Source organism: Nycticebus coucang, chromosome 14 (assembly GCF_027406575.1).
Source record: "Nycticebus coucang isolate mNycCou1 chromosome 14, mNycCou1.pri, whole genome shotgun sequence".
In the NCBI taxonomy this organism is placed as follows: Eukaryota; Metazoa; Chordata; class Mammalia; order Primates; family Lorisidae; genus Nycticebus; species Nycticebus coucang.
Genome location: NC_069793.1, coordinates 14,361,638 through 14,384,190, shown reverse-complemented (window position 1 = coordinate 14,384,190; position 22,553 = coordinate 14,361,638). Strand labels below are relative to the sequence as shown.

Below are 22,553 nucleotides of genomic sequence, written 5' to 3'. Positions count from 1 at the left end.
TAATATTCATTAAGGATTTTTTGAATTTCTGAGGAGTCTGTTGTTTTTTCATCTTTGTCATTTCTGATTGATGAGATTGATGAGATTGGAGATTTTACTCTTTTTTTCCTGGTTAGGTTAGCCAAAGGTTTATCTATTTTATTGACCTTTTCAAAAAACCAACTTTTTGATTTATTGATCTGTTGTATAATTCTTTTGTTTTCAATTTCATTTAATTCTGCTCTAATTTTGGTTATATCTTTTCTTCTTCTGTGTTTGGGGTTGTAATGTTCTCCCTTTTCCAGTTGCTTGAGATGTCCCATTAAATTGTTAACTTCCTATCTTTCCGTTCTCTTGAGGAAGGCTTGCAGTGCTATAAATTTCCCTCTTGGGATTGCCTTTGTGGTATCCCAGAGGCTCTGATAATTTGTGTCTTCATTGTCATTTTGTTCCAAAATTTTGGCAATTTTCTTCTTAATCTCATCTCTGACCCAGGTATCATTCAGCATAAGGCTATTTAAGTTCCATGTTTTAGTATGAGTATGCAGATTCCTGTTGTTACTGAGTTCAACTTTTATTCCATGGTGGTCTGAGAAGATTCAAGGAATAATTTCTATCCCTTTAAATTTACTGAGATTAGACTTGTGACCTAAGGTGTGATCGATTTTGGAGTATGATCCGTGGGCTGATGAGAAGTATGTGTATTTAGTTTTGTTGGGATGAAATGTTCTGTAGATGTCTGTTAAATCCAAATGTTGGATGGTTAGTTGTAAATCTAAAATTTCTTTGCTCAGATTCATGGAGGATCTATCCAACACTGCCAAAGGAGTGTTGAAATCTCTGACTATTATGGAGCTGAGGAAATCAAGTTGCTCATGTCTGTTAGAGTTTCTCTTATAAATTGAGGTGCATTCTGGTTGGGTGCATAAATATTAATAATTGAAATCTCATCATATTGAGTATTACACTTAACAAATATGAAGTGACCATTTTTATCCTTCCTTACTTTTGTTGGTTTAAAGCCTATTGTGTCTGCAAATAGAACTGCAACACCTGCTTTTTTCTGATTATCGTTTGCCTGAAATATGGATGACCATACTTTCACCCTGAATCTATATTTATCTTTTAAGGTAAGAAGTGACTCTTGTATGCAGCAAATATCTGGCCTGAGTTTTTGTATCCAGTCAGCTAACCTGTGCCTCTTTAGAGGACAGTTTAAGCCATTCACATTAATGGAGAATATTGATAAGTCTGGTAAAATTTTGGGTATCGAGTTTTTTGAAAGTCCAGTGGACATTTCTAATCCTTTTGCCACTGTGGAAGTTGGAGTGTGATCAAAATTTTCTGAGTGAGTTTACTTTTGTGGTTGAGGATTGGGCTGGTCATTATGGAGGATAGGTCTGAGAATATCCTGAAGAACTGGTTTGGTTACGGCAAATTTCTTCAACATATGAATGTCATTGAAGTATTTAATTTCTCCATCATAAATGAAACTCAGTTTAGCTGGATACAAGATCCGGGGTTGAAAGTTATTTTGCTTTAGGAGATTAAAAGTTGATGACCACCCTCTTCTGGCTTGAAAAGTTTCAGCAGAGAGATCTGCAGTCATTTTAATATTCTTCCTTTTGTAGGTAATAGATTTCTTACATCTGGCTGCTTTCAGAATTTTCTCCTTCATATTAACTTTAGTGAAGTTAATTATGATATACCTGAGGGATGTCTTATTCAGATTGAGTCTTGTTGGGGTTCTGAAACTGTCTGCTATCTGAATTTCGGGATCTCTTGGCATATCTGGGAAATTCTCTTTCATAATTTCATGGAGAAGGGCCTCTACCTTGGGAGGCCACTTCATCACTTTCAGGGATTCCAATGAGGCGTATATTAGCCTTCTTCAAATTATCCCAGAGCTCTTTGAGAGAATGATCCATTTTTGCTCTCCATTTCTGGAAGATGAGTTTCAATGCTTCAATAACTTCCCTTAGATCACACAAGGGGATCACAATGTGCGGAAAAGCCAAGATTTAGAACCAGATCTTTTTTCTACACTAGAGTACAATGATCAGAGAAATTGGATATAATAACTGGTAATAATTTGCTACAAAACTGGAAATAATTAAAAAAAGTATTTGGACAGGAAAAAACACTCTTCTAGGTAGTTACAGAGTATTTTAAAGGAAAATGTCTGGAAGATTTTGTCAACAAGAGGGCATCTAGATTCATGAAAATCTCAGAGCTGGAGTGAAACTCAGAACTCAAGTGGTTCAGTGATTCTTTAGCACATCACGGTTACCAGATGGGTGTTTTCAAACTCTGAGTGTGTGATTCCTTCACTAGAGAGGCTGGGTTAGTAAATCCAGTGTTGGGTTCAAAGGGAAAGCAGTAAAACCTGGTTTGTAGCTTTTCTTTTCGATCTGGGGGAATATTGAGTGTTTGAACCAAAGTCACATCCCCCTTGTGACTAATCTCCATAATTGATAACTAACCTTTGTTTGCTGGGGTGAAGCTGGACCAGAAAATGGGTACGAGGCACATATCCCTGAGGGGGCAATACAATGAGCAAAGCACAATGCCTAAGAAGTCCCAGAGCAGAAGTTTCTCTAACTGAGGTGGCCCCCGTCTCTTCAGAGCTTTCTATTGACCATGCACATTGTAAGTATGGAATGACTGGGACGTGGAACAGCATGCTCAGTAGACATGATACCTCCACCGTACTGCCACCATGCATACTGTGTGGCAATTGTTTTTGAGTGTATTTAATGGCTCTTTTGATTGCCAATCTGGACCCAAGGGCACTGCAGCTGGTCAGAGAGAGAAGGCAATGCAGGGTCTGAGGGTGTGAAATTTTGAAAAGTTCCCCCAGGTAACTATGATGTGCACCCTCAGTTGGAAGAGTCTGGTCTAAACCAATGGCATCATTTATGGATTAGAAAATGGGCTCAAGAAGTTGAGCTGACATGATCTAGCTGTCTGGGGACAAGGTCAGGACTAGAACTGATGCGTTGTAAACACGTGCTCTGTGGTTTTCCATTGAAATAAATGAAGTCGCCTGGAGTCTTATTTCCCAAAATATATTCTGTACAACACTAGCCTCAGGAACTTCTCTGTGATGGATCAGGTTCTTTATGATTGAATATGTTTTTTTAGAAATTCTGGATAACGTATCACCCTCTTAGAGATTTACACTATATTGAAAGCTCCAAGTTATCTAGTTAATACATACATTTTGCTTCACTTAACTCAGAGTTCCCTCAAGATATTTGAATATTGGAATCGTCACTTTTACAATTACAAACATCTCACTGAATTGCACCTTGGCAAAATGAACTTTGAGAAATGCTCCTGTAAAGAAATGTAGGTTGAATAAAGGATTATAAATGACTGTCTTCAAAGCTGCAGAAGCTAGCCTATAAGTACTACGTGCACCTGTTTTTGTCCAAATTATGAACAATTTGCACCAAAGTTGGTATTAATATAGAGTGTAATTAAGATGGATGTTATTTTATAATTAATTATTTTTATTTTATCTTTTACTGATACACAGTAGATGTATATATTTTAGGGTACATGTCATATTTTGATACATTCATATAATGTGTAATGGTCAAATTAGGGTAACTGGGACATCCATCATCTCAAACATTTATTTTTTCTCTATGCTCGGGACAATAGAATTATTCTCTTTTAGCTATTTTGAAATGTACAATAGATTATTGTTTACTATAGTAACCCCACTGATTTACCAAACAATAGATCTTACTTCTTCTATTTAACTGTATTTTGTACCCATTAGCCAACCTCTCTTCAACTTTCCCTCTCCCTACACTTTCTGGCCTCTACTAATCACCAATCTACTCTCTAAGGATGTGTGTTATTGTTGTGACTTACTGTGGTGTTTCAGGTCTTGTTTCCAAGACTTGAGATGCAAAAACCTCAACCTCTCTTGGAATAAAAGGCAAATACTTTAAACTTCATCAAAAGCTGAACCATCCCATCTATGCTACAAACTCTGGGCTGAGTTTTCTATCTAGTTATGTAGATGCCCTATATAGGGCATTACAGGGAAGAACTTTTTCTATTGATGAGCTTTGTCAGGGCACCTTTCATATCCTTGTTCCTCAGGGTGTAGATGAAGGGGTTCATCATGGGTGTCACGACAGTAAACAGTACTGCACCAATCTTATCTGTGTCCTCTGGGTGAGTAGACCAGGGGAAAAAGTAAACCCCTATTATGGTGCCATAGAAGAGCAATACAACCGTCAGGTGAGACCCACAGGTGGAGAAGGCTTTCCTCTTCCCCTCTGTGGATGAAATTTTCAGGACAGCTCTGATGATGCAGACATAGGAGAATAAGATGAGGGCAAAGGGGAAGGTGATAACTGACAAGCCCACCACAAATAACACAAGCTCATTGATGGTTGTGTCTGAGCAGGACAGTTTCAGCAGAGGGGACAAATCGCAGAAGAAATGTGGGAGGGTGTTACTGTCACAGAAGAGCAGTCGAATGAGCAGAAGGGTGTGTGTCAGAGCAATAAGATTACTGAGGAACCACGGGATGACTGTGAGCAAAATGCAGAGTCTGGGCCGCATGATGGTTGTGTAGTTCAGAGGGTGGCAGATGGCCACAAAGCGGTCATAGGCCATGGCTCCCAGGAGGAGATTGTCAATGACAACAAACACGATAGAAAAGTACATCTGTGCTATACAGCTCCCATAGGAAATGGATTGACTCTTCATCTGAATATTCATCAGCATTTGGGGGACTGAGTTGGAAATGGAGGAAATATCAGCAAAAGATAGGTTGGCAAGGAAGAGATACATGGGAGTGTGAAGGTACATATCCACGCTGATGGCCAGGATGATGAGCCCATTCCCAACCACTGTGACTAGGTACATACACAGGAAAAGCACAAAGATGAGTTTCTGCTGCTCAGCCTGGTTGGAGAGTCCCAGGAGGATGAATTCAGAGACGGTGGTTTGGTTCCCTCCATGCATATTTCTGCTGATCTGAAGAAAGGAGCACAAGGTCTTTATGTCCCCATAGAAAACTCAATATGGCATTGCAGTGGGACATTTGCTGTAGGCTGAAGGGTAATGAAGTTCCTTCAAATTATTAATACTAGTTATTTTTAGAGACACATCTTCTCTGTTTCACTCAGGCCAATGTGTAGTGGCACAGTCATAGCTCACTGCAACCTCAAACTTCTGGGCTCAAGCCATCCTCCTGTTCCAGCTTCCCAAATAGCTAGGACTATGGGCTGGTGCCACCATATTTGGCTAATTAAAAAAATTCTTTTTGTAAGGATGGGATTTTGCTTTGTTGCCTAGGCTGCCTATGAACTCTAACCTCAAGCAATCCTCTTGCCTCGATTTCCCAAAGTGCTTGGATTACAAGTGTAAGCTACTGTACCAGCCTTCCTTCTCATTAGGTAGACGGGCTACTTAATAAGGAACAAGAAGGCTCTGAATGTGAGTTTTCCAGTTAGATCTAAATGTGGTTTAAATCCCCCAAACTGAGATGTACCCTAATGTTCCAAAGAAGCTAGATACCCCTGTAGGAATTACTTAAAAATGAACAAACTGGTCTCAAGACCTTTCCCAAATGTTCGCCTTCATTCTTATCTAAGAATATTGAAATTTAAAGAGTAATTAAAGTGAAGAATTTGAGAAAGCAAAAAGAACTGATGGTTAGGAATTCTTATGGGAATATACCATAGTGCGAATACTCCTTCCCACTAAAGCTAGGGGAGTACTCCAGAAAAGCTGATCTTGGAGAATGAGTATGAGAAGGAGTGGCCAGAATTTTATTTCTTTTTTTTTTTTTTTTTGTAGAGACAGAGTTTCACTTTATTGCCCTCGGTAGAGTGCCGTGGCCTCACACAGCTCACAGCAACCTCCAGTTCCTGGGCTTAGGCGATTCTTCTGCCTCAGCCTCCCAAGTAGCTGGGACTACAGGCGCCCGCCACAACGCCCGGCTATTTTTTTTTTGTTGTTGCAGTTTGGCCGGGGCTAGGTTTGAACCCGCCACCCTCGGCATATGGGGCCGGCACCCTGCTCGCTGAGCCACAGGCGCCACCCCCAGAATTTTATTTCATTTGTGGCTAGATGTGAGGTGAACTGAGGAGGTTTAAGGTACACATATAAACCCAAAGTCTTGCTTCTTACTTCCAAACATGGGGAGCTCAGTGGATCAGGCCATTATGGCAGAGGTAGGAAGAAAAGATAATGATTAATGGGTAATCCTGCATTCTTACCCATGGCAAACTGTGAATATATGGATTTCCTATTGGCCAGGTGGATACTGGAGGGGGTTGTTGGGCTCAAGCTACCTGGTTGGGACTCCAGCCTGCTGGGGTAGAGAATACTGTAGCAATCCCTTATAAAAGGGACTTCTTAAAGAGATCAGGGAGAAAATTCATCGCCTGTGTCAGGGATCTGCATAGTGGAGCAGTCCCTAGCAGCGGGCCTCTGACAGATTCCAAAATGGTCTCATGAGAAAGAGTTCCTGCCACATGTCAGGCTCCAACTGCCGATACTCTATCAGTTGAGCTTTTGGCCTTCTTTTCCCATTCCCATTCTTCTTCCCTGACCTTATAAAACCAAAAAATAAAGAAAGACAATGATGAAGATGACAATGACAACAACAGTGTGATGGGGGAGGAAGGTTAAAGAACAAGGGAGGGATGGATACCTTGCTTTCCCGCTGTCCACCCCAACCTGCACATAGGACCTGAGCTCCATAGGGAGGACAAGTGCTTTGAATTAGGTGTGAATCTGAAGTTTTAAATTGGGCTTGGCTTTTTAATATATGGAAATGAGTGCTCAGTACCAAAGTAAAACTTTTTTTTTTAAACAAGTGACCTGTTTGGCACCTGTAGCTTGGTGAGTAGGGTGTCAGCCACGTACACCAAGGCTGGCAAATTCAAGTCTGGCCTGGGCCTGCTAAACAACAATGACAACCGTAACCAAAAAACAAAAACAAACAAACAAGCAAACAAACAAACAAATGCTATTATTTCCCAAGGTGTCACCTAGGAGCAGGGAAGGGAGATTGGACCTAGTTTGATTTTCCATATGGGTTAATGGAAAGACTATCAGCTTGCAAGTGAAGAAGCACTGGTCCCTGTATTTCTACTTTCCTGATACTGTCTTCCTGTCATCTCTTCTACTTATCTCCAAAATCACTTGTCTCCCAAAAGGTATTTTTTTCCTATAAAAAGTTTAGAAAACAATAAATCTCCACCTCTGGGCTTCCTCCAAATTGAAGAGCAGTGGAAATGAGGGCAGAAGCTCTACTGTCTCTTTGTCCCTGGGGGTGCTTGGCTTATAAATTGGAGAAGAAACACATGCAGAAGGGAGATTCCACGGCAAAACTAAAATGGAGCAAAGAACTGGCAGAAGTCCACACATAGTGTCCTGAGTCCCTGAGATGGCTGCCTAGCTTGTCAAGGCCAGTGCTAAATTCTTAAAAGGCTCACCTCTGAATGTGAGGAAAATTTCAAGAAGTTACTGGTATCTAGGTCCAGTGGCTTTCCTTGTACTTAGCAGGGGAGCAGGTGAAGACTGACAGCAGATCATATATGTATTTTTCAGAGGTGGCTTCTTCCTCCAAGCATCAGAGTTAATAGAATCATGGTGCTGGGCTCATATGGGACATTTAGCTTCTTCTAAGCCCATTGGGAAATTTTCCCTGAGGTGTTTTCTTCATGACAAACAGTAATTTTCACATTCAAATCTTGATGAGGCAAGTGGGGAATAGATGGGCAGCTCTGTTTTTTCCCCTTGTTTTGTGTGCAGGTGCTCTTCCCATTTGTGATTTGCTATCTGCAAGTTAACTGGTTATCACTCTTACTAGCAAGAAGATTGTTTGCTGAATGGGTCTTATGCTCCCAGTGTGGTGGTAAGCATCTTGAGTTCCTTTTGTTCTTCCCTATTGCATCATAGAGGAGAACACTTAGTAATTAACACTTAGTAATTAACAGTAATTAACTGTTTTCATAATATTTATTCAATAATAAGTATTTATGGCAATGAAGTAATAAAAAAAGGGAAGGTAAATTATTCTATCTGAAAAAAGAAATCAAGAAAACTATTCCATTTATAATAGCTATAAAAAGATACCTAGAAATAAATTTAATCATGGAGGTGAAAGAGCTCTACACTGCAAACTATAAAAACTTTGATGAAAGAAGTTGAAGAGGATATACAAAAAAAAAAAGAAAAAAAAGAAAGGAAAGATATTCCATGTTCATGGATTGGAAGAATTGACATTGTTTACATGATCATGCTAACCAAAGCAATCTACACATTTGATGTAATACCTATCATAATACTAATTACATTCTTCACAGAAATGGGAAAAACAGTCCTAAAACACTATGTATCCACAAAAGACCCTGAATAACCAAAGCAATATTAAGCAAAAAGAACAAAGCTGCAGACATCCTACCACCATCCTAGCACTGCAAACATGTACTGCAAAGCTATAGTAATTAAAACAGCACGGCTCCTGCATAAGAACAAACAAACCAATGGAATGTAATAGAGTACCCAGAAATAAATCCATGCATTTAGAGTCAATTCATTTTTCACAAAGGTTCTGAGAACATACTTTTGTGGAAGGACAGTCTCTTCAGTAAATTGTGCTGGGAAAATTAGATATCCACATGGAGAAGAATGAGACTAGACCCCTCTCACCATAAACAAAAGTCAACTCAAAACATATTGAAGCCTTAAATGTAAAACCTGAAACTATGAAACTACTAGAAAAAAACTTAGAGGAAATGCTTCATGACATTGAGCTGAGCAAAGATTTTTTTTTTTTTTTTTTGTAGAGACAGCGTCTCACTGTACCACCCTTGGGTAGAGTGCCGTGGCGTCACATGGCTCACAGCAACCTCCAGCTCCTGGGCTTACGCAATTCTCTTGCCTCGGCCTCCAGAGCAGCTGGGACTACAGGTGCCCGCCTCAACGCCCGGCTATTTTTTTGTTGCAGTTTGGCCAGGGCTGGGTTTGAACCCGCCACCCTCGGCATATGGGGCCGGTGCCCTACTCACTGAGCCACAGGAGCTGCCCTGAGCAAAGATTTTTAAAATGAGACTTCAGATGCTCAGGCAGCAAAAGCAAATATAGATAAATGGGATTACATCAAACTAAACAGCCTTTACACATCAAAAGAAACTATTAATAAAGTGAAGTGGGGAGAAGGGAGAATTTAGAGAATGAGAGAAATATTTATAAATTCAAGGGGTTAATATTTAGAATATGTGTATAAAGAACTTAAACAACTCAATGGCAAAGATAGAAAAGGCCCCACAAACAACTCGATTAAAACATGGGCAAAAGGCTTGAATGGACATTTCACAAAAGAAGACATAAAATGAAATATATGTCAATGAAATGAAAAAAATGGTCAACATCACTTATCATTAGGGAAATGCAAACCAAAACCACAAGATATCACTTCATCCAGCAATCCCACTACTGAGTATATACCCAATGGAAATGACATTCATATGTTGAAGCGATATCGCCTTCTTAAGTTTATTGCATCACTATATATAACAGCCAAGGTATAAAACCAACCCGAGGGTACAAAATGAATGAATGGATAAAGAAAATGTGGGTGTGTGTGTATATTTATCTATCTATTGGTACATAGGTATATGTATGATATATATATAATGTATGTATATAAATATATAATGGAATATTACAGAGCCATAAAAAAGAATGAAATCTTTGTATTTATTTATTTATCTATTTATTATTGTTAAATCATAGCTGTGTACCTTAGTGCAATATAGGGGTACAATGTGCTGGTTTCATATCCAATCTGAAATATTCTCATCAAACTGTTCAACATGGCCTTCATGGCATTTTTTTAGTTATTGTATGTAGACACTTGTATTCTGCATTTAGTAAGTTTTAAATCTTGTTCTTTTTAATAACATGGATAAACCCAGAGGACATTATATTAAGTGAAATAGCCAGACACAGAAAGACAAATACTACCTTGTTTATAGGTAGAATCTAAAAAAATAAAAATAGTTGCTATCATAAAAGCACAGAGCAGAACAGTGGTTACCAGAGCCTGGGAAGCCAAAGGAGTAGGGGAGAATGAGGGGAGAGTTGTCAACAGGTACAAAGTTACTATCAGTTTGGAGGAATAAATTCTGGTGTTCTGTTGCACAGTCAGGTGACTATGGCTAACAGTAAAAATCATATATAATATAAAATAGCTAGCAGAGAAGGTTTTGAATGTTTTAACCACAAAGGAATGATAAATGCATGATGTGATGGATACATTAACTACCTTGACTGGATCATTATATGATACAGATATGCATCAAAACATCAACTTGCACCCTGTAAACATACAAATACAATGTATCAATTAAAAATTAATAAAAGGATAAAAATTAATAAAAGGAAGAAAGAGAAGGCAGATTATTATCTGTTTATTTATGTATCCATATCTATCATCTATTCATCTACTTAGCCACAGCTAGAAAGGAAATGTGGGTGGAATCAGAACCCTTGTTTCTGCAACTTGTCCATGAGGGATATTTATGAATTCCTTCTTCTGTTATTGCCTTAGCATGGGTTTTCTAGAAAACAGAGCCTGAGGCAAGAATTTAAGTCTCAGCATTTTACTGGAAAACAAAACTTCAGGGGGGATAGAGGGAACTGAGGCTAAGATAAATGCAAACAAATGCAATGATATGCGTTACTGCAAGTCGTTGTTCACCACAAACACAAAAGAGCCAGGGAAGATTGCTCATCAGATATGTTCACTCAACATATAGAACTACTCTGGAAGGAGCAATCATATCAGGGAGCAGCCCATGCAGGGGAAAGGAAGGTACATTTATATGCTTTCTTCCTTCTCATCTGTTTCCCATCAGTCAAGGTTCATCCTCCCAGAGGGTCTTGATTCTCCTGAACTTCCAGATTGCATTATCTGGCCCATTTACAGCTACACAGGAAGCCAGGAGTCATGTTCTACCGTGTGGCTAAGTTTTTTTTTTTTTTTAGTCCAGAAGTGGGAGAAATCTTAAGTGGGAAGGTTGGCACTTAGGCTCAGGGTCAGAGAACTTGGAAAGAGCAGAGTTTGGGAGATGGTTGGCATTCTTAGAAAGAAAGAGACACTATAAGTTTTGTGTATAGTCTACTTTTTTGTGTCATTCAGATCTACTAACGCCCTCTCATTATTTACAGATTCTATAGTATGGAATGGTGGCTATTTTCCACGAGTGAGAATGAAAATACTCTGAGAAGTACAAGCTCAGTCAGCCTAGAGCAGTATTTCTCAACTTTATGTTCCTCATTGTCTCATTCCTCATGGCCCAGGTACTCCCTTCAGAAGATCTTAGAGATCTTTTATCCTTTATCCTCTTCACCTCTATACAATTAAATAATATGAAATGAGATTTTTGTCAAATAGTGTTGAGTTTTGTGAAAACACAAACCATTACAATATCTATGCTTTTCACTTCCTAAGAATGAATTTTTGGCCCCCTGGGGGTAATATCATCACTGTTAAGATTGTATGATTATAAGCCCTTTTAAGATGGTGGCCAGTCTTATCTACTGGAATACTAGGCAAGAATGCTAGCAGAATATTTCCCTGATAAATAGTGATGTTAAGCATTTTTTTCCATATGTTTTTGGCTATTTGACTACCTTCTTTTGAGAAGAGTCTTTTCATTACTTTTGCCTAGTTTTTTTTTTTATTATTAAATCATAGCTGTGTACATTAATGCAATCATGGGGCACCATACACTGGTTTTATGACCATTTGACACATTTAACATAGCATTCCTGGCATTTTCTTAGTTATTGTGTTAAGACATTTACATTCTACATTTACTAAGTTTCACACATACACTTGTAGACGCACCGCAGGTGTAATCCCACCAATCCCCCTCCCTCCCCTCCCTTTCCCCCTTCCCCCTATTCTTAGGTTGTAACTGTGTTATAGCTTTCATGTGAAAGCCATAAATTAGTTTCATAGTAGGGCTGAGTACATTGGATACTTTTTCTTCCATTCTTCAGATACTTTACTAAGAAGAATATGTTCCAGCTCCATCCATGTAAACATGAAAGAGGTAAAGTCTCCATCTTTCTTTAAGGCGGCATAATATTCCATGATGTACATATACCACAATTTATTAATCCATTTGTGGATCGATGGGCACTTGGGCTTTTTCCATGACTTAGCAATTATGAATTGGGCTGCAATAAACATTCTGGTACAAATACCTTTGTTATAATGTGATTTTTGGTCTTCTGGGTATATGACTAGTAGAGAAATTCTAGGATTGAATGGCAGATCTATTTTTAGATCTCTAAGTGTTCTTCAAACATCTTTCCAAAAGGAATGTATTAATTTGTATTCCCACCAGCAATGTAGAAGTGTTCCCTTTTCTCCACATGCATGCCAAAATCTCTGGTTGTGGGAAATTGTGATATGGGCTAATCTTACTGGAGTTAGATGGTATCTCAAAGTAGTTTTGATTTGCATTTCTCTGATGATTAAAGATGATGAGCATTTTTTCATATGTCTGTAGGCTGTGCTCCTGTCTTCTTCAGAGAAGTTTCTCTTCAAGTCCCTTGCCCAGCCTGTGATGGGATCACTTGTTCTTTTCTTGCTTATATGTTTGAGTTCTTTGTGAATCCTGGTTATTAAACCTTTGTTGGAAACATAACCTGCAAATATCTTCTCCCATTCTGAGGGCTGTTTGCTTGCTTTACTTACTGTGTTCTTGGCTGTGCAGAAGCTTTTTAGTTTGATTAGGTCCCAGTAGTGTATTTTTGAAGTTGCTTCAATTGCCCGGGGGGTCCTCCTCATAAAATACTCGCCCAGACCGAATTCTTCAAGGGTTTTCCCTGCACTCTCTTCTAGTATTTTTATAGTTTCATGTCTTAAGTTTAAATCTTTAATCCAGTGAGAGTCTATCTTAGTTAATGGTGAAAGATGTAGGTCCAGTTTCAGTCTTCTACAGGTTGCCAGCCAGTTCAACCAGCACCATTTGTTAAATAGGGAATCTTTTCCCCACTGAATGTTTTTAATTGGCTTGTCAAAGGTCAAATAACAGTAAGTAGCTGGATTCATCTCTTGGTTCTCTATTCTGTTCCAGACATCTACTTCTCTGTTTTTGTTCCAGTACCATGCTGTTTTGATCACTATCGATTTGTAGTATAGTCTGAGGTCTGGTAGTGTGATTCCTCCTGCTTTGTTTTTATTTTTGAGTAATGTCTTGGCTATTCGAGGTTTTTATGATTCCATATATAATGAAGTATTATTTTTTCAAGATCTTTAAAGTATGACAGTAGAGCTTTAATAGGGATTGTATTAAAATTGTATATTGCTTTGGGTAGTGTGGACATTTTAACAATGTTGATTCTTCCCAGCCATGAACATGGCATATTTTTCCATTTGCGGTGACAATGGGCAAACTTGTCTGGTTCCTGATCTGAGTGGAGATGATTTTAATTTAACTCCATTCAATACGATATTGGCTGTGGGTTTGCTGTAGATGGCCTCTATCTGTTTAAGACATGTCCCTTCTATACCAATTTTATTAAGTGTTCTGATCATGAAGGGATGCTGGATATTATCAAAAGCTCTTTCTGCATCAATTGAGAGAATCATGTGGTCTTTGTTTTTTAATTTGTTTGTGTGCTGAATTATACTTATAGATTTATGTATATTGAACCAGCCTTGAGACCCTGGGATAAAACCAACTTGGTCATGATGTATAATTTGTTTGATGTGTTGCTGGATTCTGTTTGTTAGGATCTTGTTGAATATTTTTGCATCTATATTCATTAGTGATATCGGTCTATTGTTTTCTTTTTTTGTTGGGTCTTTTCCTGGTTTGGGGATCAGGGTGATGTTTGCTTCATAGAACGTGTTGGGTAGTCTTCCTTCTTTTTCTACCTTTTGGAACAGGTTGAGTAATATAGGTACTAATTCCTCTTTAAAGGTTTGGTAGAATTCTGACGTGAAGTCATCTGGTCCCAAGCTTTTCTTTTTAGGTAGATTTTGTATGGTTGATGCTATTTCAGAACTTGATATGGGCCTGTTCAACATTTCCACTTGATTCTGGCTAAGTCTTGGAAGGTGATTTCCAAGTATTGTTCAATTTCCTTAAGATTTTCATATTTCTGAGAATAAAGTTTCTGATAATAATCATTGATGATTGTTTTAATTTCTGAGGAGTCTGTTGTTTTTTCATCTTTGTCGTTTGTGATTGATGAGATTAGAAATTTTACTCTTTTTTTCCTGGTTAGGTTAGCCAAAGGTTTATCAATTTTATTGACCTTTTCAAAAAACCAACTTTTTGATTTATTGATCTGTTGTATAATTCTTTTGTTTTTAATTTCATTTAATTTTGCTCTAATTTTAGTTATTTATTTTCTTCTACTGGGTTTGGGGTTGGAATATTCTTCCTATTCCAGTTGCTTGAGATGTCCCATTAAGTTGTTAACTTCCTCTCTTTCCGTTCTCTTGAGGAAGACTTGCAGTGCTATAAATTTCCCTCTTGGGACTGCCTTTGCGGTATCCCAGGGATTCTGATAATTCATGTCTTCATTGTTGTTTTGTTCCAAAAATTTGGCAATTTCCTTCTTAATCTCATCTCTGAGATCTCATACCTCAATCCCAGGTATCATTCACCATAAGGTTATTTAACTTCCGTGTTTTTGTATGAGTATGCAGATTCCTGTTGTTACTGAGTTCAACTTTTATTACATGGTGGTCTGAGAAGATCAAGGAATAATTGCTATTCCTTTAAATTTACTAAGATTAGACTTGTGACCTAAGGTGTGATCGATTTTGGAGTATGTTCTGTGGGCTGATGAGAAGTATGTGTATTTAGTTTTGTTGGGATGAAATGTTCTGTAGATGTCTGCTAAATCCAAATGTTTGATGGTTAGGTTTAAATCTAAAATTTCTTTGCTCAGCTTCTTCTTGGAGGATCTATCCAACACTGCCAAAGGAGTGTTGAAATCTCTGACTATTATGGAGCTGGAGGAAATCAAGTTGCTCATGTCTATTAGAGTTTCTCTTATAAATTGAGGTGCATTCTGGTTGGGCGCATAAATATTAATAATTGAAATCTCATCATATTGAGTATTACACTTAACAAATATGAAGTGACCATTCTTATCTTTCCTTACTTTTGTTGGTTTAAAGCCTATTGTGTCTGCAAATAGAACTGCAACACCTGCTTTTTTCTGATTATCGTTTGCCTGAAATATGGATGACTGTCCTTTCACCCTGAGTCTATATTTATCTTTTAAGGTAAGATGTGACTCTTGTATGCAGCAAATATCTGGCCTGAGTTTTTGTATCCAGTCAGCTAACCTGTGCCTCTTTAGAGGACAGTTTAAGCTGTTCACATTAATGGAGAATATTGATAAATCTGGTAAAATTTTGGGTATCGAGTTTTTGAAAGTCCAGTGGACATTTTTAATCCTTTTGCCACTGTGGAAGTTGGAGTGTGATCAAAATTTTCTGAGTGAGTTTACTTTTGTGGTTGAGGATTGGACTGGTCATTATGGAGGATAGGTCTGAGAATATCCTGAAGAACTGGTTTGGTTATGGCAAATTTCTTCAACATATGAATGTCATTGAAGTATTTAATTTCTCCATCATAAATGAAACTCAGTTTAGCTGGATACAGGTTCCAGGGTTGAAAGTTAATTTGTTTTAGTAGATTAAAAGTTGATGACCACCCTCTTCTGGCTTGAAAAGTTTCAGCAGAGAGATCTGAAGTCATTCTAATATTCTTCCCTTTGTAGGTCATGGATTTCTTACGTCTGCCTGCTTTCAGAATTTTCTCCTTCATATTAACTTTAGTGACGTTAATTGTGATACACCTGAAAGATGTCTTATTCAGATTGAGTCTTGCTGGTGTTCTGAAACTGTCTGCTATCTGAATTTCAGAATCTCTTGGCATGTCTGGAAAGTTCTCTTTCATAATTTCATGGAGAAGGGCCTCTGTGCCTTGCGAGGCCATTTCATCACTTTCAGGGTTTCCAATGAGGCTTATATTAGCCTTCTTCGAATTATCCCAGAGCTCTCTGAGAGAATGATCCATTTTTGCTCTCCATTTCTCTTCCTCTTTGAGAGTTTGGGAGCGTTCAAAGGCTTTGTCTTCGATGTCAGAAATCCTTTCTTCTGCTTGCTCCACTCTGTTACTGAGGGATTCTACTGTATTTTTCAGATCTTTGAGGGCTGCAAATTCTTGCTTCAGTGCATCAAAGTCTTTCGTGGTTTTGTCTTTAAATTTGTTAAATACTTGAGACAACCTTTGAATGTCTCCTCAAATTTCTAATTCCAAGTTTTGAATTGCTCCTTGAATTTCTAATTCCAAATTTTCCTTCATTCTATTAATCTTGTTTTCAAACCAAATTCTGAATTCGATTTCTGACATCTCAGCCAGCTGTTTATGAATGGGATCTTCAGTTACATCTGCCATATCTTTTCTTGGGCGGGGGGGTCGATCTATTCTGGTTATTCTTTTTACCAGTTTTTTCGCTGATTCCACCCCATGATTATTTTACACCATTTGATTTTTCCCCTGGAGCTTTGTTGAGGACCCATACCATGCTATGGCCTGAGAAACTGGGTACCTGTTTGGTGTGGTGGGGCTAAGTGGTCTGTCTTGTTTTCAGCTGGTTTCTGTTTGACCCTAGTGAACCAGTTACTCTGGGTTGAAGTTTCAGCTGTGGAGAAACACCAGCAATTAAGTCACTCTGCCCCCCATGGGCAACAATTGGAAAAATGAAAATCAAACCTTCCTACAACCACACACCCAGAACAGCACTTGAATAGTCCTTGGGTGATTGGCTCAGTTCAAAAGATCCAAGTTAATTGTCTCAGTCAGCACCTGTCTCAGGTGGGAGAGTTTAAAAGTTCTCTGGCAGCTGGATCACAGGGTTCTGGCGACAACTCAGATATGACTTGCTCCATTGCTCCGTGAAGTCAGGAGGACCCACCCAGCAAATAGATTAGTCTGGGAAGGTTGATGGCTCCTTCCCCACCTTGCACCTCTGTCACACCCAGTCTCTGATAGCCCCACAGGGCTGTGATCCAGTTCCCTCTAGTAAACAGATATTCCAGGGGTTTACACCTGCCTGAATCACAAGGAAATCTATTTCTGCTCAGCCAAGCACTGTGCTCTGCCTCTATCTAGCAGGGGGAGGTGAGGCCCGACAACCTTGGGCTCTTGATGGAGGCTGGGGAGTGTTCACTCAGTTCCAGCTCTGCCCCTGATTGATGTTACTGACAGAACCGAACAGAACAACTTTGAGGGAATTTGTTTCTATCCCTGCTAAATTCCCCTGCAGAAGAGAAGCTGTTTTGAGTTCCCAAAGCCTGCGCCTCAGGCCCTGTCTTTGCTCCTGCAGGTTTGTATTCGGTTACCTGTCAGTTCTAGCCTCCTGTCTTTCTTTGTCTATAGGCTGATGATCCCCTGAGGGCCGGGTGCATCTTAGGCTCAGTAAAGCGGTTCTCTGGGTCAGTTCTGCCCTGGGAACTTCCTGGCTCTGTGTGTGCATTTCTAGTCCCCACGCTCCACCCAGGCTGGTACTGCCTCAGGCAAACCCTTTACTCACAGGGCTTGCGTTTCTGTCCCAGATCTGTTCCGTGGTGGTTGCCACTTGAATTGGTTGCCCAGGGAGACAGGAGGTGTGACTTCAGAAAATCCGGGAGTGAGCCTTATTGTTGCTAAAAGACAACTGCTGCTCTGTGCCTTGGGGCACTGCCGCTCCAGTGTGTTTCCCTTTCAGCTGACCGTCCTCTCTTCACTCCCATGTCCCAGAGTCAGCACTGACCAGCTGCAGTTTAGGGCCTGTCCACACCCCTCGAGATATCACCCAAGAATCTGGACTCCTGGGGGACAGGCCTCCAGACCTTAGAGTGAGAGTGGAGGGGAATGCTGGGAGGTCAGAGTTGCAGGTAGAGAATATATACAGTTTTATATAGTTTTATGCCTGGCATGAGAATGCCATGGCACCCTAGTAGTGGAGGTAGGTCCAGTTTTTAGAGGGTCTCTCCCATGGAGTGTAGTGGGAGGACCTTTGAACCTGCTGATTTGTTTGTGTGATACTCTGAGCCTTTCTCATGGGGGAGGGGACTCCCGTCTGCTTGCTGATGGATTTTGTACCTTTTGTTTGTATCCTTATGGTCGCAGCTCACCTCAGCAGGGCTGATGTGTGTTCTTCTAACTTCTCTCTTGGTGCAGCTCAAATCCACCAGGTTACTTGCTAAATTTCTGTCTTTTAACTCTTCTTCTGGACGGAAGCCTCTATGGAAAGCTGGCTTCAGTCAGCCATCTTGTTTCCGCCCCAGTGAAATTTACTCTGCTCTGTTACTCCTCCCCCCGCATCTTCTGCTTTTGCCTAGTTTTTGATCGGGTCATTTTTTTTTTTCTTGCTGGTCTGTTTGAGTTATTTGTAGATTTTGGATATTAGCCCTCTGTGAGATGTGAAGCTTGCAAATATTTTCTCCCATTCTGTAAGGTTGTCTATTTACTCTACTGATTATTTTCTTTGCTATGTAGAAACTTTTTATTATAGTTTAATTATGTCCCATTTACTTATTTTTTGTTGTTTTATTTGCTTTTGGGGTCTTACTCATAAATTCTTTGCTTAGGCCAATGTCCAAAAGAGTTTTTCTATACCCTCTTATAGAATTTATTTACATTTATGTTTTAATTCATCTTGAGTTAATTTTTGTATGTGGTCAGAGATAGAGATTCTGTTTCATTTCTGCATGTGGCTATGCACTTTTCTCAGCACCATTTTTTGAGAAGGGCATTTTCCCCCAAGTGTATGTTTTTGTATGCTTTCTCAAAAATCAGCAGGTCATAGCTATATGGGCCACCTTATCCCTGACAGAATTGCAATCATTAAAAAGTTAAAAAATATAGATGTTGATGTGGTTACAGTGAAAAGGGACTTTTACATGCTCTGGGCAGGACTATAAACTTGCACAACTGCTATGGAAAGCATGTGGAGATTCCTCAAAGAACAACAGACCTACCATTCAATCCAGTAATTTCACTACTGGGTATCTACCCAAAGGAAAATAAGTCATTGTATCAAAAAGACCTGCACGTGAATGTTATCAGAGTACAATTCACAATAGCAAAAATATGAAGCCAACCTAAGGGTCCATGAACTGATGAGTGGTTAAGAAAATGTGTGTGTGTGTATGTGTGTGTATGTGTGTGTGTGTGTGTGTGTGTGTGTGCGTGTCCAGTAATCCCACTACTGGGTATCTACTCAAAGGAAAAGAAGTTATTATATCAAAAAGACCTGCAGGTGAATGTTATCAGAGTACAATTCACACCAGCAAAAATATGAAGTCAACCTCAGTATCCATGAACTGATGAGTGGGTAAGAAAATGTGAGATATATATATAGAGAGAGAATGTATCTATATATATACAGATAGATAGACAGATAGAGAGAGAGAGAGAGAGAGAGAGAGAGAGAATACCATGGAGTACTACCTAGCCAAAAAAGAATGAAATATCTGTTGCAGGAATGTACATGAAACTGGAAACCATTATCCCAAGGAAAGTATCTCAAGAATGGAAAAACAGATACCACATGTTCTGACTTATAAATGAGAGCTCAATGAAGGATATGCATGGTCATGAAGAGCTAAGAAGGGGGAAAAGTGATGGGGCAACTGATAAGAATCTACCTATTGACTACAATATACATTATTCTGGTGATGGATACATGAAAGCCCTGACTTCAGCATGATACAGTTTATCCACATATAAAACACCACTTGTACTCAATCCCATATTTTTTTTTAAAAAGAATATTAGTAAAAGTAGTCACAGTTATTCACTTCTCTGGCTGGCTGTGAAGTTCTGGTGGATATTATCCAGGAGGATGGTATCCCACGCACAAGATGCTTTCCCCCAGTTGACACCTTAGCTAGTGTACATTATTCTATTACTTTAAGTAGCAAAGGGAGTGTGTGGGAGGACAGTCAATTCTATGATCCTTATTCTGTGGTTGCATTTTTAAAACAGCTTAAAAATGAATCCTTTGGTTCCAGCCAATTTGTGTGAGGCATCTGATGGATTCTGCATACACTGGATTGTGCTTGCCAAAGCCTATAGATAGGGATGAAAAGGTCCATCTCTAGCTGTGCTGGGTTGTGTCATATCAACATGGCTGAAGTTAGGAACTTTTGTCCTCAGAATACTCTGTGTGTGTGTGTGTGTGTGTGTGTGTGTTTCTAGGAATAGAGTTAGCCAGAAGAAAAACCTAAGCAAAATTTGGAAGGCAGAAGTTCAGCTGGAGCTATTATTTTTAAGAGGTAACATTTTGCAGCATCACCTGGTGAGAAACAGAGTCAAAGATATCTGGAAAGTCCAGCGCACCTTCCTGGCCTTGGTGAGCAGTAATGGCACTTACCAAGATTTGGTAGGGATGGGGGGAGCAGAATATTCCCAGTGCAGGCAGGAGGGGGATACATTGTCCTGGAGAACTTAAAACAGTAATAAAATTGACTAAAAACTATTCTACCTTTTATTATCACTATACATCTACAATGCTAGCAATGTCAGTGATAAGTGAAAATTCCTCCATGCTATGATACAGTATGCTTACTGCTCACTACATTTGTGAACCTCCTTGCCTCCTGTGTGCCACTGAGGATAACTTTCTACAGGTATATATGTACAGGAGTACATATATATCTACCTGATTTTTTAATGGCTGCATAATGTGCAATAATTTCTTTAATTATTCTTTTTAAAAAATTTCAGATTAATGTGAGGGTATAAATAATTTGGTTACATCGTTTGCATTTATTAGGTAAAGTCCAAGTTGTAGCTGAACCCTTCACCCAGGGGATGTGCTATATACACTTACATTGTGCCCATTAGGTGAGAATTTACCAATCCCTGTCCCTCCCTCCATTTTTCCTTCCCTTCTCTCCCTCCCCATTCGAATTTAATTGTGTTTTTCTCTCATGTGGACATATAGTTATCAATACTAATATGATACCAATAGATAAACATCTTTAATTATTCTTGTATTAAAGGACTGTTAATTTGCTTCTAAATTTCCCAGTGACAAATAATGGAGAATTCAAATGGTTCTATATATCTTTATGAACTTCTACAAATATTTCTGTAGAGTAGGTAGTAAAAGTAATATTGCTGGGTCAAAGGTCAGGAATGTTAAATTTTATTCTTTTTTTTTTTTACTTTAAAGAATGTTAAATTTTAAATAGATTTTTCCAAACTGGCCTCCAAAAATACTTTATCAAATTTACAATTCCAATAGTTGGTAGCCTTCGGTTCTCTACATTTTTATCTATTCTAAATATAACCAAGTTCCCCATATTTTTATCTATTAAAATATGACCAGTTTAACTTTTACAGTCTGATGAGCTAAAAAAAATTCCAATTTATTTAGTTATTGGTGAGTTTAGGAGTATATATTTTATTTTCTGTGGATTATCTGTTCTTATCCTTTGACTATATTATTTCATAAAACATATAGTTTGTGTTTTATATTATTTGTAAATAATTGTTTATTATGGATATTAATCCTTTGTTGCTTATATACACTTATATTTTCTCTTGTTTTTTATTATTTAGGTGTTTTTAAAAATTATGTCTTTCTCATAATTAGTTTGATGTAGTTAGAGCTCTTAATCTTTTTCTTTGTGAATATTCAGTAGGTATCATTCACAGAATGATCACCATCATCCTGGGATGATAACAGCCCCATCTTTCATTTCTTCTAGAAATTTTATGGCTATGCATTTGTGTTATGATCATAAATATAGTTGGGATTCAATGTAATTTACTGAATAATTCATCCTTTTCCCATGGGTAGAAACTGTTACTTTTATCAAACACTAAATTTTCATGGATAGCTCTATTTGTTTGTTTGTTCCTTTAAAAATTTTTTCATTTCTGGCCCCTATACCTTACAGCTTATAATAAATTTTATTATAATATTGTCAACCTATTCTACCTATTTTTGTCTCATTTAAAAATTTACTTGAGGTGGGTGGGGAGCAAGATGGCAGCCAAGTAACAGCTTCCTTGCAAATGGGCATGGTGAGTCTGGGGAGACAAGACTCCAGGCATCTCTGGCTGGTGGGTTCTGCCTATAATCATCCCTTTGAGGACACAGGGAGTCAGTGAGAGACTTCTGGACCCCAACAGGAGGACAAAAGCAGTGGAAAACTGGCAAGTGGTTGTGTGTGTTCATTCGGTCTAATCCCACCAGCATCTGTAAGTACAGCAGCGGTGAGACGGCAAACTGGAAAGGCCTTACTTGTGAGCTGTTTTGGTGTTTTGGGACTTGGCACTCAGTTGTACTGCCTTGAGGAGAGTTTGGACAGGAGTGTGGAAATCTTTGGGCATTGTCTAGAGCCCCAGACTGAGCCACTGAAACGGAAGGAGCTAATAGTGTTCGGCCATGGGCTGTCACTCTCACATGCCATTGTCAGAGAACTTCCCTGGCAAGCTCCGCCCTCAGGGTTACAGAGCAAGGATTGGGCAGAAGCTAGTAATCTA

The 22,553-nt window shown here is 38.9% G+C and overlaps 1 protein-coding gene across 1 annotated transcript; it reads right to left on the bottom strand.

Annotated features, from left to right (window-relative positions):
• Positions 1 to 4,032: 4,032 nt before the first annotated feature.
• On the bottom strand, positions 4,033 to 5,004 carry LOC128565945 (olfactory receptor 1S1-like). The gene has a single exon (XM_053562814.1). It carries the CDS (start codon positions 4,969 to 4,971, stop codon positions 4,033 to 4,035), a length of 939 nt encoding a protein of 312 aa, XP_053418789.1. The 5' UTR covers positions 4,972 to 5,004.
• Between the last annotated feature and the right edge of the window lie 17,549 nt (positions 5,005 to 22,553).